At 41.4% G+C, this 13,037-nt stretch overlaps 2 protein-coding genes across 2 annotated transcripts in view; one reads left to right on the top strand and one right to left on the bottom strand.

The window, feature by feature from the left end:
- The window catches only part of LOC101859790, a gene marked incomplete at its 5' end in the record, with an annotated part of 14,735 nt that extends 10,302 nt beyond the window's left edge, over window positions 1-4,433 (top strand). The window contains 3 exon segments of the mRNA XM_013083589.1: window positions 479-693; window positions 3,232-3,300; window positions 4,145-4,433. Of these exon segments, the coding sequence (XP_012939043.1) occupies window positions 479-693; window positions 3,232-3,300; window positions 4,145-4,147 (287 nt within the window).
- Window positions 4,434-7,387: 2,954 nt separating this feature from the next.
- Window positions 7,388-12,219, bottom strand: LOC101858038 (uncharacterized protein PFB0145c; the record flags this gene model as incomplete). Its single annotated transcript, XM_005100302.3, is given in 2 exon segments — window positions 7,388-10,950; window positions 12,108-12,219. Coding segments are annotated over 2 exon segments (2,496 nt in total). The 3' UTR covers window positions 7,388-8,536.
- Window positions 12,220-13,037: the final 818 nt, after the last annotated feature.

Genomic DNA, 13,037 nt, shown 5'->3' with positions numbered 1-13,037 from the left:
CTCTCTCTCTCTCTCTCTCTCTCGCTCTCACACACACACACACACACACACACACACACGCGTGCGCGCGCACAAATACACACGCTCTATCTCTTTCTTGCTCTTAGCCTCTTTCTGTATATGTGTGTGTATATGTCTGAGTATGGGCGTATATGTGCATGTATGTATGTGCATGTGTATGTGTGTGTGTGTGTGTGTATGTGCTTGTGTGTATGTGTTTGTGTATGTGTGTATGGGTATGTGCATATGTGTATGTGTATGTGTGTGTATGTTTGTGAGAATGTGTGTGTGTGCGCGTATATGTACATATGTGTATGTATGTGTGTATATGTGTGAGTATGCGTGTGTGCGTGTGTGCGCGCACGCGCGCGCGGCTCAAGTCCTGTGTGCATGCCCCACTTCCCATTCAAGAAAACAGCAGCCCCATTACCTTCTCACCCCCTCCCACCCATTACCCTCTCACCCCCCTCCCCGCCAGGTATCAACGTTCCCTTACGACCAGAAGACGTGACCTTGAACCTAGAAGCCCCGTTCACAAGGTCAAGGCTAGCGTGTCACGTGGGTCAGTCTACGGTTGACCAGCACGTGCTGTGGTACCTCAACGGCATTCAGATTCGTGACGTCACTTTGCAGCCAGGCCAGTCAAAGGCCGAGTTTGATATGACGTCAGTGAAGAGCGACAGGGCTGTAATTGTGAGTGGCCGTGTCATCATCATCATCATCATCATCATCATCATCATCATCATCATCATCATCATCATAATCATCATCATCATCATCATCTTATGACGAGGAATGCCAGGCAATGATGTCTGCTGCACAATGGATTGCTAACAATTGCCACAGTAGGACCAATGTGCTGATCTTGACTGACAGTCAGTCCCTCTGCAAGGGGCTGCTGGGCAACAGCTCGGACATAAATGATGTGCGCCGAAAGTTCGGTGAAGCCAGAGACACAATAAAAATCCAGTGGATTCCAAGCCATGTTGGAATAGAAGGAAATGAGGCAGCAGATCAAGCTGCTAATGAAGCCAGAGAGATCGAAGGAGACAGACGACCAACAACATACAGAGGAGTCTTTCCAATGATCAAGAGAGAAATCAGAGACACACCATGTAGAACTAAGTACCAGCACCTGGGATGTGTATTCTGGGTACTCCTGTAAGCGGGAACAAAAATCTATCACATGTCGCTGGGACCAGGTTGAGCTAGCGAGACTGCGGTCGGACCACCATTGGAGCATGAGATGGTATCAGAACTTTATGAATGAAGAGCTCAGCCTACGTTGCCGAAGATCAAACCATGAAAAAGAGGACATCAAATATATGTTTGAATGTCCAGGAACAATGGCAACTCGTATTGAGTTATTTGGACGAGTGGAGGTGTCTCTGAGTAAAGCGACAATGGAGCCGAAAAAGAGCCTCGCTCTCGCTCGAAAATTTCTTCTTGGAGTCCGCCAGGCCCATTAAGGAAACCAAAAAAATCATCATCATCATCATCATTGTTTCAAAAGCGGAGTAGGTTAAGGGGGGGGGGGGGGGGTTGATTGATTTACAGTCAAAAATATAAATATGAAATACATGTACGTGTTTTTCAAATTTTGTTTATGGAATCGGCTCGACGTTTCGCCCCGCAGGCTTTCTCGGGAGCAACTGAGAGCTAGACTGATGTGGACTAATGTAGCACTGTGTTAGTATCAAGCACAGGGGCTTAACAAAGAAGGTCTTAAGGTTACATGTACAGTCGAACCTGCCACGACGGCCACCTCTATAAGACGACCACCTGTACAAACGGCCACTTTCCATTCCCCCTTCCTTTTTTTTCCTATATAATTTAACTGTGTAAAGAGGTCACCTGTCCAACGCAGCCGCGGCCACCCTATTTTATCAACCCACAGCCAAATTTACCTGCCTAAGACGGCCAGACTTTGTCAAAAATTATGTATTTTCCCCTGATGCTGTGGACAAGCCGTCATAATTCATTCACCTGTCGTTATTGTCAGTCCCTCCATTCACCTGTCGTTATTGTTAGTCCCTCCAATGGATGAAACGGTCATGTTGCTTAGGTCACTCCCAATGTCTACCCAAGTTGACCAATGGGTAACAATAAATTTTCAGCTGCCGGTAAGGGAAGCGTGTGATCCGTCATAACCTATAAGCCCCACCCACAACTCAGTCCGTAAACTCAGTCCATAACAATGGAAGTCAACACAAACTCGCAAAGGAAGTGTCGCTCGTTCGCCAAGTGCTGGCGACCCATTTGTTTGTTTGACTATGACACTTGGCCTTCCTCGTCTGAAACATTTCTATGGTGTTAGTTTTAGTAGAGGTTTTACGGCACTCGCAACTGCATAAGGTCATATGAGCGCCAGAAGATTAGAGGTGTTACAAGAGAGTAACAAACATAAAAAAGAAAAAGGGGAGATCAGGACGATAGATCTTTGACAGGAAAGAAGAAGCAGACCACACCAGAGCACCCGCCAACCACCCACTTCTATGGTGTGCAGACTAAATGAGTTACTTCTCGGAATTTAACCTTATGGAAATTGATACATCAACTTTATAGGTGGAGTTTGTACAATGTGTAAGTATGGAATAATAAAAGACACGGTAGACTTGATGGGGGAAAAGGCATCAATTGAAAATCTATAAATTTGACCTCAGTGTCAAATTTCAGCCAATATCTCCATGTTTAGATTGTGAGAAGTAACCCATTTTGTCAGCATGCCTCACATTTCGTTTTGTTTTGACCTTTCCTGGAACCTTCATTTTGAAAGAAAAAAAAACTAACCTGTCTTTTACGGCCACTTCCCCCCTCGACAATGCATGGCCGTCTTACACAGGTTCGACAGTAGTTAACAGGCAGAAGCAGAAAGGAAGTGACTCATATAATAACACACACACACACACACAAACACACACACACACACACACACACACACACACACACACACACACATACATACACACTTACACACACACACATACATAGACATATACGCACATACACAAACACTCTCTCACACACACAAACACAAACACACAAACACACAATCACACATACACAAACACACACACACACACACACACACAAACACACACACACACACACACACACACACACACACACACACACACATACACAGACATATACACACATACACACACACTCTCACACACACATACACACAAATACACCCAGTTTATCATATTCCTTTTTTAACTCCCACAGATTCAGTGCAAGTCCCCAGACCCCTACACCCCACACATTCTAAGGGTTAGCAAGGAATTCACTTACGCGGTAAGTCACTGATGGAATTTCACGATCATTGTTGTTGTTGTTGTTGTTGTTGTTGTTGTTGTTGTTGTTGTTGTTGTTGTTGTTGTTGCTGTTGTTGTTGTTGTTGCTGTTGTTGTTGTTGTTGTTGTTGCTGTTGTTATTTCTGTTGTTGTTGTTGTTGTTTCTGTTGTTGTTGTTGTTGTTGTTTCTGTTGTTGTTGTTGTTGTTGTTGTGTGTGTGTGTGTGTGTGAGAGAGAGAGAGAGTGTGTGTGTGTGGTAGCCTATCCGTTCGAAATGTTTGGAGATGAGAAAAGCAAGCTTTTCGCCAGGGCCACCGCCTCTCTTGTTGTTGTTGTTGTTGTTGTTGCTGTTGTTGTTGCTGTTGTTGTTGTTGCTGTTGTTGTTGTTGTTGTTGTTGCTGTTGTTGTTGCTGTTGTTGTTGTTGCTGTTGTTTTCCTCCTGTGCCCATTCTTATGAAAATTGCGTCAATTGGTTAGTAAAATGAGGTAAGCTTAATGTGTTGGGCCATTTACATCTACCAACCTGTTGTTGTTTTTTCGGGGGGATTTTTTTTGTTTTTGTATTTTGTTTGAGTTTTCGTTTCGGATTTTTAAATTTTGTTTTAGGCGGGGTGGTTGTTTTTGTTTATCGTCCTATAGAGAAAGAAGAATGGAGCTTGGTATTTTCGCCTCCGTATGAGTTTCTTTTTTTCTTCTTTCATTCACTATCTTCTGTTTGTTTGTCTCAGGCTTGGGGGGGGGGGTTGTTCTTGTTTTTGTTGTTGTTGTTGTTGTTGTAGTTGTCGTTGTTTTCTTTTCTGCTTTTTTTAAAGACTGGTTTAGCTCATCTTGCCTTTTGTTCACAGTAAGAAATGACCACGGAAGAGATTCCTTGCCACCTGATGCCATGACGTCATGAGTTCTCGTCTGGAGGAAGGGAGATAATTGTGGTTCTCCTTCCTAGAGACGGCTCCAACACTTTCTGACACGCCGTGGCTCCTCTCCCTTCTTCTCCCTCTCCAACAAAAGCAAGATCTGGTACAAACATTGGCTACAGAATGGTTCGCCACTTATTAAATAATGTGAGGCAAGCTGACAAAATGAGTTACTTCTCACAATCTAAAAATGGAGATATCGGATGAAAATTGACACTGAGGTCAGATTTATAGATTTTCAATTGATGCCATTTTTTTTTCAAGTCTACCGTGTCTTTTATTATTCCATACTTACAAAGTGTACAAACTCCACCTACAAAGTTGATGTATCAATTTCCATAAGGCTAAATTCCGAGAAGTAACTCATTTAGTCAGCACACCTCACATTTCTTTGCCTGAATGCTCTGAAAACAAAACCCCCACCACTGTATTAATAACCGTGTCTGTTCCCACCACCCATCATCCCAAGTTCTGCACGTTAGTTATTTTACAAGACGTGGAAATAAAACAGTAATGACTCGATCAAGTACAATGTAACATATTCCAACCTGACACTGTTGTCTTACAATGTTGTTTTCACGCTTCTTTCAATGTCTCTGTTGAAGTTTCCCTTTCCTGCTCTCTAAAACTGTTTTGTCGTATGCTTTTGTCTCCAATTCTCATCCCCACCACCCCACCTCCTTTGGCCCCTCCTCTGGACTCCAAACTCTTTCTGCAACCTTTCTACTGTTACTCCTTGGCCCCTTCTTACTTCTGTCTTTCAGCCACACCCCTGATCTTATGATAGGTAAGATCTAACCCCTAGCCTTATCGGAAAAGGTTTTTAAAATCTCGGAGGTCCTGTGCGCAGGTTGTGCTTGTTAAAAATCTCTTGGTGGTCCAAAATCGATAAGAGTAGGCTTCGGCCGCCAACCGAGCAAAATTCAAAATGTCCTACCTACTGAAAATGTTCAATGTGTCCCGCGTGCTCATTATGATCTTATGCAGTTGCCAGCGCCGTAAAACACTTACAAAAAGTATTTTAAAATACATGTGAACATTGCATTGTTACACTCAGTCCAGGTTCGGCTCCGACACAGAGCCAACGCACCCCCCCCCCCTCAAACCCACTCCTTTTGAATGATCGAAATTGTCATAGTATAGTATAACTTTAACGCCCCTCCCAACATCATACATGTAGTAAGACTAGATTACATAAGAGGCACTCACTACCTCTGAATCTAACGACTGTCTCCGAATGGATAGAGCAAAAAAAAAGGATCTAAATTGTGTGAAGTTGGCGTATAAACTTACTATACTATAAGTCACAAGAATAATAAGCGAGGCTATAAAATGATATGAGGATTATTTCCATCTTACTCAGGCTACTCTGCCACAAGGGTTGCCCATTAGGTGTAGTTTACTGCACGTAGAGCGGCACTGAGATATCAATTTTTCGAGGCGACACTGTAATCAAATGGTGAATGTCATTGTAATTGTAAATATGGAAATGTTTCAAAGCCTAATCAGAGCAGCCCACCCCCAGTTGGGACAATGGAGGTGTAAAACAATTTACAAGAAATTCCATGTACATGGACATGAGTACAATAGGAAGCTCGTTTTGTCCACTCTTCCTGAGAACATGATGAAATCAGGCTGTAAACACAATGCAGTGAGTCACTGGTAATTACCATTTCTGATTTATTTGTTACGAAAAAATCAACAATGCAGAAAATATAGTTGTAACATGTACAGATCTGATTAAGGGCGTTGCAGACCACGACTCAAGCTTTGCACATGTGTGAGCTATAAAAGAAACAGATCAAACAAAAGTCGAAAGGTTCCAAAGGTTGCAGTGGCTAGCTAGCTTTGTTCAGATAAAAACACAGAGAAATTATACACTGGCTCGCTCTTTAGAAATTGTAATTGAAGACTACAGGGGGAAAACGACTGCAGCCACAAACTGGAAATCGTGAGGGAACCAATTTTGAACGCTTGTTGACTCATAACTGTATTTCTGTTCAATTGTTGGTTGATTGTTGTAGTTAGATTTCCCATTCAACAACACTTAACAATAAACCACCAGTCAAACAAATATGAAGTTATGAGTCCACAAGCTTTTAAAATTGGTACCCTCACAGTTTCCAGTTTGTGACTACCATCGTTTTTCCCCTGAGCTCTTCGATTGTAAAATGTATTACGCCCATCCACAAAATTTAGATAATGTAGGAGACAGGCTGCGTCGTTCTAATCGAGCCTGCGAGAGAGACAAGATGCAGATAGACAGATGTTGATATTTCACAAAAAATCTTTCCCTCCCGAGAATGGAACTCAGGTGTTCAGCCTATGCTAACTTCTGGCTGCTAAAATGAGTAGGAAGATGACATTTTGTAATATATGTGAAAAATATCTTTCCTTTGGCTCCATGAGAGCTGAATAATTGTAATATTATTTTCATTCATCTTGTACAATTCTAAGAAATAACTACAGGAAAAAGTCAAATTTAAAGGGCTTGCGATTTTTGTTTAAATTCCTTATGGTTATTGATACAGAATGAAAGATTACAATTACACAACGAAATAATGGTTTCTGGGGAGTCTGAAAAAAATTGAACATGAAGGAAAATATCACTGCTGAAAGAAGCTTGTGATTAAAGAGGGAAAAAAATTATAATTGTTAATGATACAGAATAAGGAGTTACACTTACAGAACTAATTGTGGCTTCTGAAGAGACAGGGAAATATTAAATTGGAAGAAACAAAAAAACTAAATAAGTCAGAACTGAAAGAATCCGGTGTGGGACGGTCATTTGTCAAAACGACGAGGAAGAACAGATGTGGGCCTTATATAGAACACATGGATCTATATAAAGGCTTTGGCCATCTTGCTCTCAAGTGAGAAATAAAAAGTTTTTTAAAAAGTCAGAGGTAGACCAAGTTACTCGGAGAATAAGAACAGGATGGATGTCGGGGAAAATACAGAAAAACGTATTGTGTTTTTGAGGACATCCCATGAGATAAATGAAGTGTGGACTATGATCTGATCTGGCAGTTATAAAAGAAGAAAATTGACGTTTAAAAAAAGCTGACAAAATAGAATTCATCAGTGAATAGCAGATCATACAACAACAACAACAACAACAACAACAACAACAACAACAACAGCAACTAAAACAAAGTACGAAAATAAAGCACAATATGTCATATTATTTAATATGAAAAAGATACATAAAAAATTGAAATGAAGGAAGTACAAACAGGATGGCAACAGCACTACTTTTTTACAGCAAACAATGGACTGTGAGGGTACACCACCATCGAATGAACCAAAACTGACGTTTTCAACATACATACATTTTGTTTGCTTTAATCATTACACACAGAAGACACTTATTGTTTTGATAACTTCTTTTTGTTTTCTCTTAAGGTTAAATGGGGAACGATGATATAATAGCCTAATAACAAAAATAATAATCTTAGTAATAGAAATACGTGAAAAACTAATATGACAATAACAACAGATGATAGTATGTTGTTGTTTTATCCAAAATGTAATTGTACGGTGTACAAATCAAAGGATTGAGAGATTACTGTAGTTGAGGACTCGATTTGGGGGGGGGGGGAGAAATAGAGGTAAAAATAAAGTTGAACCTCCCATGTTGTCGAGCATCACGACCATCACTGCGCACTATATCACGTTCCTTAAAAAACATAACTTCAATCCTTTCCTGATTCCTGACCCCAGCAGTGAGTAACCGCGAAAGGTCTTTCAGATCAATATGAAGAAAGGGGAGGGGGGGGGAGCTTTACTGACTACAAAACTGTGACTTGTACTTCATGGGAAGGGGGGGGGGGTTGAAGGAGGGAGGAGATACGTCATTGTTGAGAAACTGAACTTGATCGTTACTCTACTTTGAACGCATTTTCTCAAATTTATTAGTTTATGAAAAGGTTAAGTTATCCATTATTGATACAGGCTATGATACCCATTTGTTATGAGTGAGCTGAATAAGCTTAGGGGGAGGGGGTGGTGGAGGGGGCGGTAAAAGGGAGGGGGGATCACCGCTGATTTGAGAAGTCAGGCTCTTGACTGGCCTGTTTGAGAACTATTTATTATACTCTGAGAAAGTTGAACATCTCTCTTAGTCGGAAAAGATAGACAAATACACCGTCCTTTAAAAATGAATAGGGGAAAAAGCATTATATACTTTGGAAGATAATATGAGGTTTCAGACTTTAAAGCATAACGTTTTCAAATTTATAACTGTTTGACTGTGTTATTTTTCCACAAACAAACCACTCCTATTAGCCAGTGAGGTGGGATAAGATCTCTCTGTTCAGGAAATCAAACGAGTGGCCTCTCAGATCCACTCCCGTATCGGTTGCTATGCTCCTTCAGGTTCTGCTCCTGTTTGATGGGGATTCGCTTGTACAGACGATGACGTCGCCTCTGACGCCCAACCACCACGCCCACCACAACCACCGTGGCTGCCACCGCCACACACCCCACCACAATAAGTGCCGTGGTCCCCGAGAAGTCTTTACTATCGCCTCCATCACCGAGAGCAGCCGCCATGTTGATACTGTCGTCCATGGACTTTCGGGCTTTTCCGGAGTTGTCTTCATCGGACTGAGCGGCGTCCCCGGAAGGAAGGGCGGATTTCAGGAAATTCCCGGACTGTGAATCGGACCCCGAGTTTCGCTTCCATTCAGCGGCTTCTTTGAGTTTGTCGTTGTACTTCTTGAGGAGATCTGGGAGCGACATGGAGCTGCTTCTGAGAGCATCCAGGACATCGAAAAACTCGAAAGGGTTGACAGTAGAGTTTCTGGCCCTGAGGTCACGCGCTAATTTCTTGAGGGTCTCAACAATGTCAAGTTTCAGTCCATCCTTAGAGGAGATCCAATCTTTCTTTTTCTCCAGCATCTCTTTGAGTTTATCTTTAAACTTAGACAGATTGAAAGGACCAGAAGAATGACTCCTTAGATCATTAAGCTCATCCTCCGCCTTGAGAAACTCCTTTTTCTTCTCGGCAACTTCTTGGATTCTGGGTCCATACTCTTTCAAGAGTGCCACGTTCACCGCTAGGGTCAACTCATCATCATCACCCTGTCCGTCTGCGGGATTTCCCGGACCACTTCCCTTCAAAATAGATTTCAGCTGGGCTTTCCTCGCGGCAAAGGCATCGTTCTCGTCGTTGTCAGATGACTCCAAGGGCTTTTTATCTTCTTCATTGTCAGATTTCTTTGATTTTTCAAATACGTTGCGGGTTCTTTCTTCTGCAGCTACTCGGGCCCGAATTTTGCCTTGTATCATTGCTTTCTTCTTTTCCAACATGTCTTTTAGCAGGTCTTTGTATTGGTCCATGCTGCGGGAATCTAAAACTCCGGAATCGTCTTTTTTGTCACGCATCGAATCAGAAAACTCGTTGAGTGCCTTGGCTGCCTTCACAAAGTCTGCTTCTAATTTCTCCGTTGAAAACAGATTCCTGTCATCTTCTTCGCTGCTGCTGCTGTCTTCTTCTTCTTCATCATCATTGTTGTCTTTATCTTGATTGTCTTTCCAATCGTCAAGTGCCTTCCGTATAGCATCAATCTGCTCTCTGATCGTCTTTCTCGCTTCCTCAACATTATCCCCCAGTCTGTCTCTCAAGTCGTCCAAATTCTCCTGTAAACTCTTAGATGAATCGAACCCTATTGCTTCAAGCAAACGATCAAAAATGTTCTTATCACTGTCGTCGTCATCTCTTCTTTCTTCTGTTTCCTCCCTCAAGCTGTCCAGACTAGACCTCAACATCTCAATGAATTTAGAAATTATATTTCTGGGACCCCCATCATTTTGCGAAGCCTGCAATAAATCAATACCACTGTTATCATCATTTTCATCGTTGTCGTCCTTTTCATCTTTGCTCTCTTTCTTTCTCAAATCATCCAGCGCCTTCCTTATTGCATCAATCTGTTTTCTGATGGTCTCTTTCGCCTCTTCTATATCATCACCAATTTTCTCTCTCAAATCATCCAAATTCTCCTCGAAAGATTTAGAATTGTTGAATCCAATCGCTCCATGCAAACGATCGATTATTTCTTCAAAGACATTGCGTGGCGAGTCTGGCAAGTCGTCTTTGATTGTGTTTTTCCTCTCTTCTACTTTCTCACGCAAATCCTTCAGATGAGTTCTGAACTTGTCCAGAAATTTCGAAATTCGTTCTCTTGGCCCCTCACCGTTCTGTGAAGGCCCCAGAAAGCCATTATCATTGTCATCATCATCATCATCGTTTGTGTCATCATCGTCTTCATCAGCTTCATCTCCTTCCCCATCATCTTTTTCTTCGCCGTTATTGTCTTCGTCCCGTTTCGAAGACGAGTCTTTTCGAGAGTTCTTCAAATCTTCTAGCGCCTGCCGTATAGCATCAATCTGCTTCCTGATCTCTTCTCTCGCTTCCTCCACATTGTCGCCAATCCTGTCTCTCAGATCGTCTAGATTCTCCTGGAAACTCTTGGAAGCATTGTACCCAATCGCTTCATGCAAACGATCGACGATGTCTTCAAAAACATCTCGAGGGGAGTCCGTCTTGTTTCTGATCTCCTCTCTCCTCTCTTCGATTTTCTCCTTCAGATCTTCCAGGTGGGATCTCAGCTTATCCAGAAAGCTCGAGATTCTGTCTCTGACGTCATTCTGTGACGTCACCGGGGAGTCAGTTCTGTCCGCCAGGGGTTCACTTGCTGTGGCGACTGGGCTTTCTGAGGCGGGCAAGGTCACATCTGTCAGGGAAGACAAAGAAAGTAACAGAAAATGTATTAATATTGAATGAAGAGTAAGGTTTGGCCTAATAAGATAATACTGTTTATTACAGTTATTATTATTGTCATTATTATTATTATTATTATTATCATTATTATTATTATTATCATTATTATTATTATTATTACAGTTATTGTATTATGATTATTATTATTACTAGTACTTTTAGTAGTAGTAGTAGTAGTAGTAGTAGTAGTAGTAGTAGTAGTAGTAGTAGTAGTAGTAGTAGTAGTAGTAGTAGTAGTAGTAGTAGTAGTAGTAGTATCATTATTATTATTATTATTATTATTATTATTATTATTATTATTATTATTATTATTATTATCATTATTGTTGTTGTTGTTGTTGTTGTGGATACTTGGCCACTTTTCTTAACATTGACAAATTTCCTGGCAACCCGGCTGGTGGGGGGTGGGGGGGGGGGTAATCGAGATTTGCTCGGGTCACGAAAGTCTCGTGCAAGGGAAGCTCGCGTGAGCTTATCTTATATATAGTCAGTCACTCACAACTTGTCACTAACAATCAGATGACACACACAGAGAGAGAGAGAGAGAGAGAGAGAGAGAGAGAGAGAGTAGAGAGAGAGAGAGAGAAAGAGAGAGAGAAAGAGAGAGAGAGAGAGTAGAGAGAGAGAGAGAGAAAGAGAGAGAGAGAAAGAGAGAGAAAGAGAGAGAGAGAGAGGGAGAGAGAGAGAGAGAGAGAGAGAGAGAGAGAGAGAGAGAGAGAGAGAGAGAAGGTCAAACACCTCCAGCCGAAAGGTAGTCAATAATTTCTTCTCGCTCGAGGGAGGGACAGAGCTATTAAAAGTCAACACGCTTTACGGAAAATCAAGTAGGCCCTAGGCCCTGCTCTTCTTCTTCAAGAAAAAAAAAGGTATCCAGTATCCAGTTCAAAAGGTAGGAGTTCGTATTTATTCCATCGTAATAATATTAGTTGGAATATTTGGTAGTGCTGTGTTCCGAGACAATTATTATTATTATCATTATTGTTATTATTAATATTATTATTGTTATTAGCATCATTATTGTTATTATTATTATTATTATTATTATTATTATTATTATTATTATTATTATTATTATTATCATTATTTGTATTACTAGTACACTTTCCTCACCTTGGCCGTCAGTCTTTTCTGCCTCAACGAGCCCGATGGAACAGACGATGACGGCGATGAGTAGCAAAGAACTTCTCCTCATTTCTACACCTGGCTCTTCCTTCCTTCTCACCTGTGGGGGAAGAAAATCAATGGTTAAAAGATATGATTCGAGTTTACTTACTGTATCGTCATTGTTAAGCCTAAATACACATGTAAATGAAACGTGTGAATGTGTACCCCTCAAGGAGGTTATACCCCTCCCCCCTCGCACACAACAGAAATGAAGCCAAGACGAAACATAATGTGCTTTTCCGACTAACTATACAATGTATGTTTTAGACAAAGATACTGGATCAACAATTAGTTCTGCCCATTCGGGAAAATAGACATGAAATTTTATTTTAAAAACCTTGTCTTTTTAAAACAACCCCCCCCCCTTCCAAAAAAAACAACAACTATCAGCAGGAACTAGAGCAAGAACAATGACAAAACGTCGCACAAAGTTGTCTCTACCAAAAAAAAAAAAAACGTGGATTATTTTTTCGTGCTGTTTCATAACGTGAAAAGTAGAAGGCTTATAATAGTATTATAGTTGTGCCTGTTGAGTTGGGGCCACTCTGACACAGTCGGGAGCAGCCCTCTAACCGCCCACTCGACTCTGGCACAGCAAGGAGCTTAAAACAACCTCCTTGGGGCACAGGGAGATAACAACCTGCCGGGGGGAGATAACCACTCCCGAACATTGTTTGACAATGACATTTAATGACAATGACAATCTTTATACTCATCTCGCAGGGAGAAATTTGTCTTGGTCGTTAACAATGGCAGTAGACGTTACAAAAGTTAGACCTAAAGTAAGTTAAAGTAAGACCTAAAGGTGCACTCACGCAAACGCACAACAAGACAGGACATTATGCCAAGTAAATACATGTCTCACGTGCTGGGACA

This window comes from Aplysia californica, unplaced genomic scaffold (genome assembly GCF_000002075.1).
Source record: "Aplysia californica isolate F4 #8 unplaced genomic scaffold, AplCal3.0 scaffold00243, whole genome shotgun sequence".
NCBI lineage: Eukaryota > Metazoa > Mollusca > Gastropoda > Aplysiida > Aplysiidae > Aplysia > Aplysia californica.
This window is presented reverse-complemented; position numbering and strand designations above follow the sequence as displayed.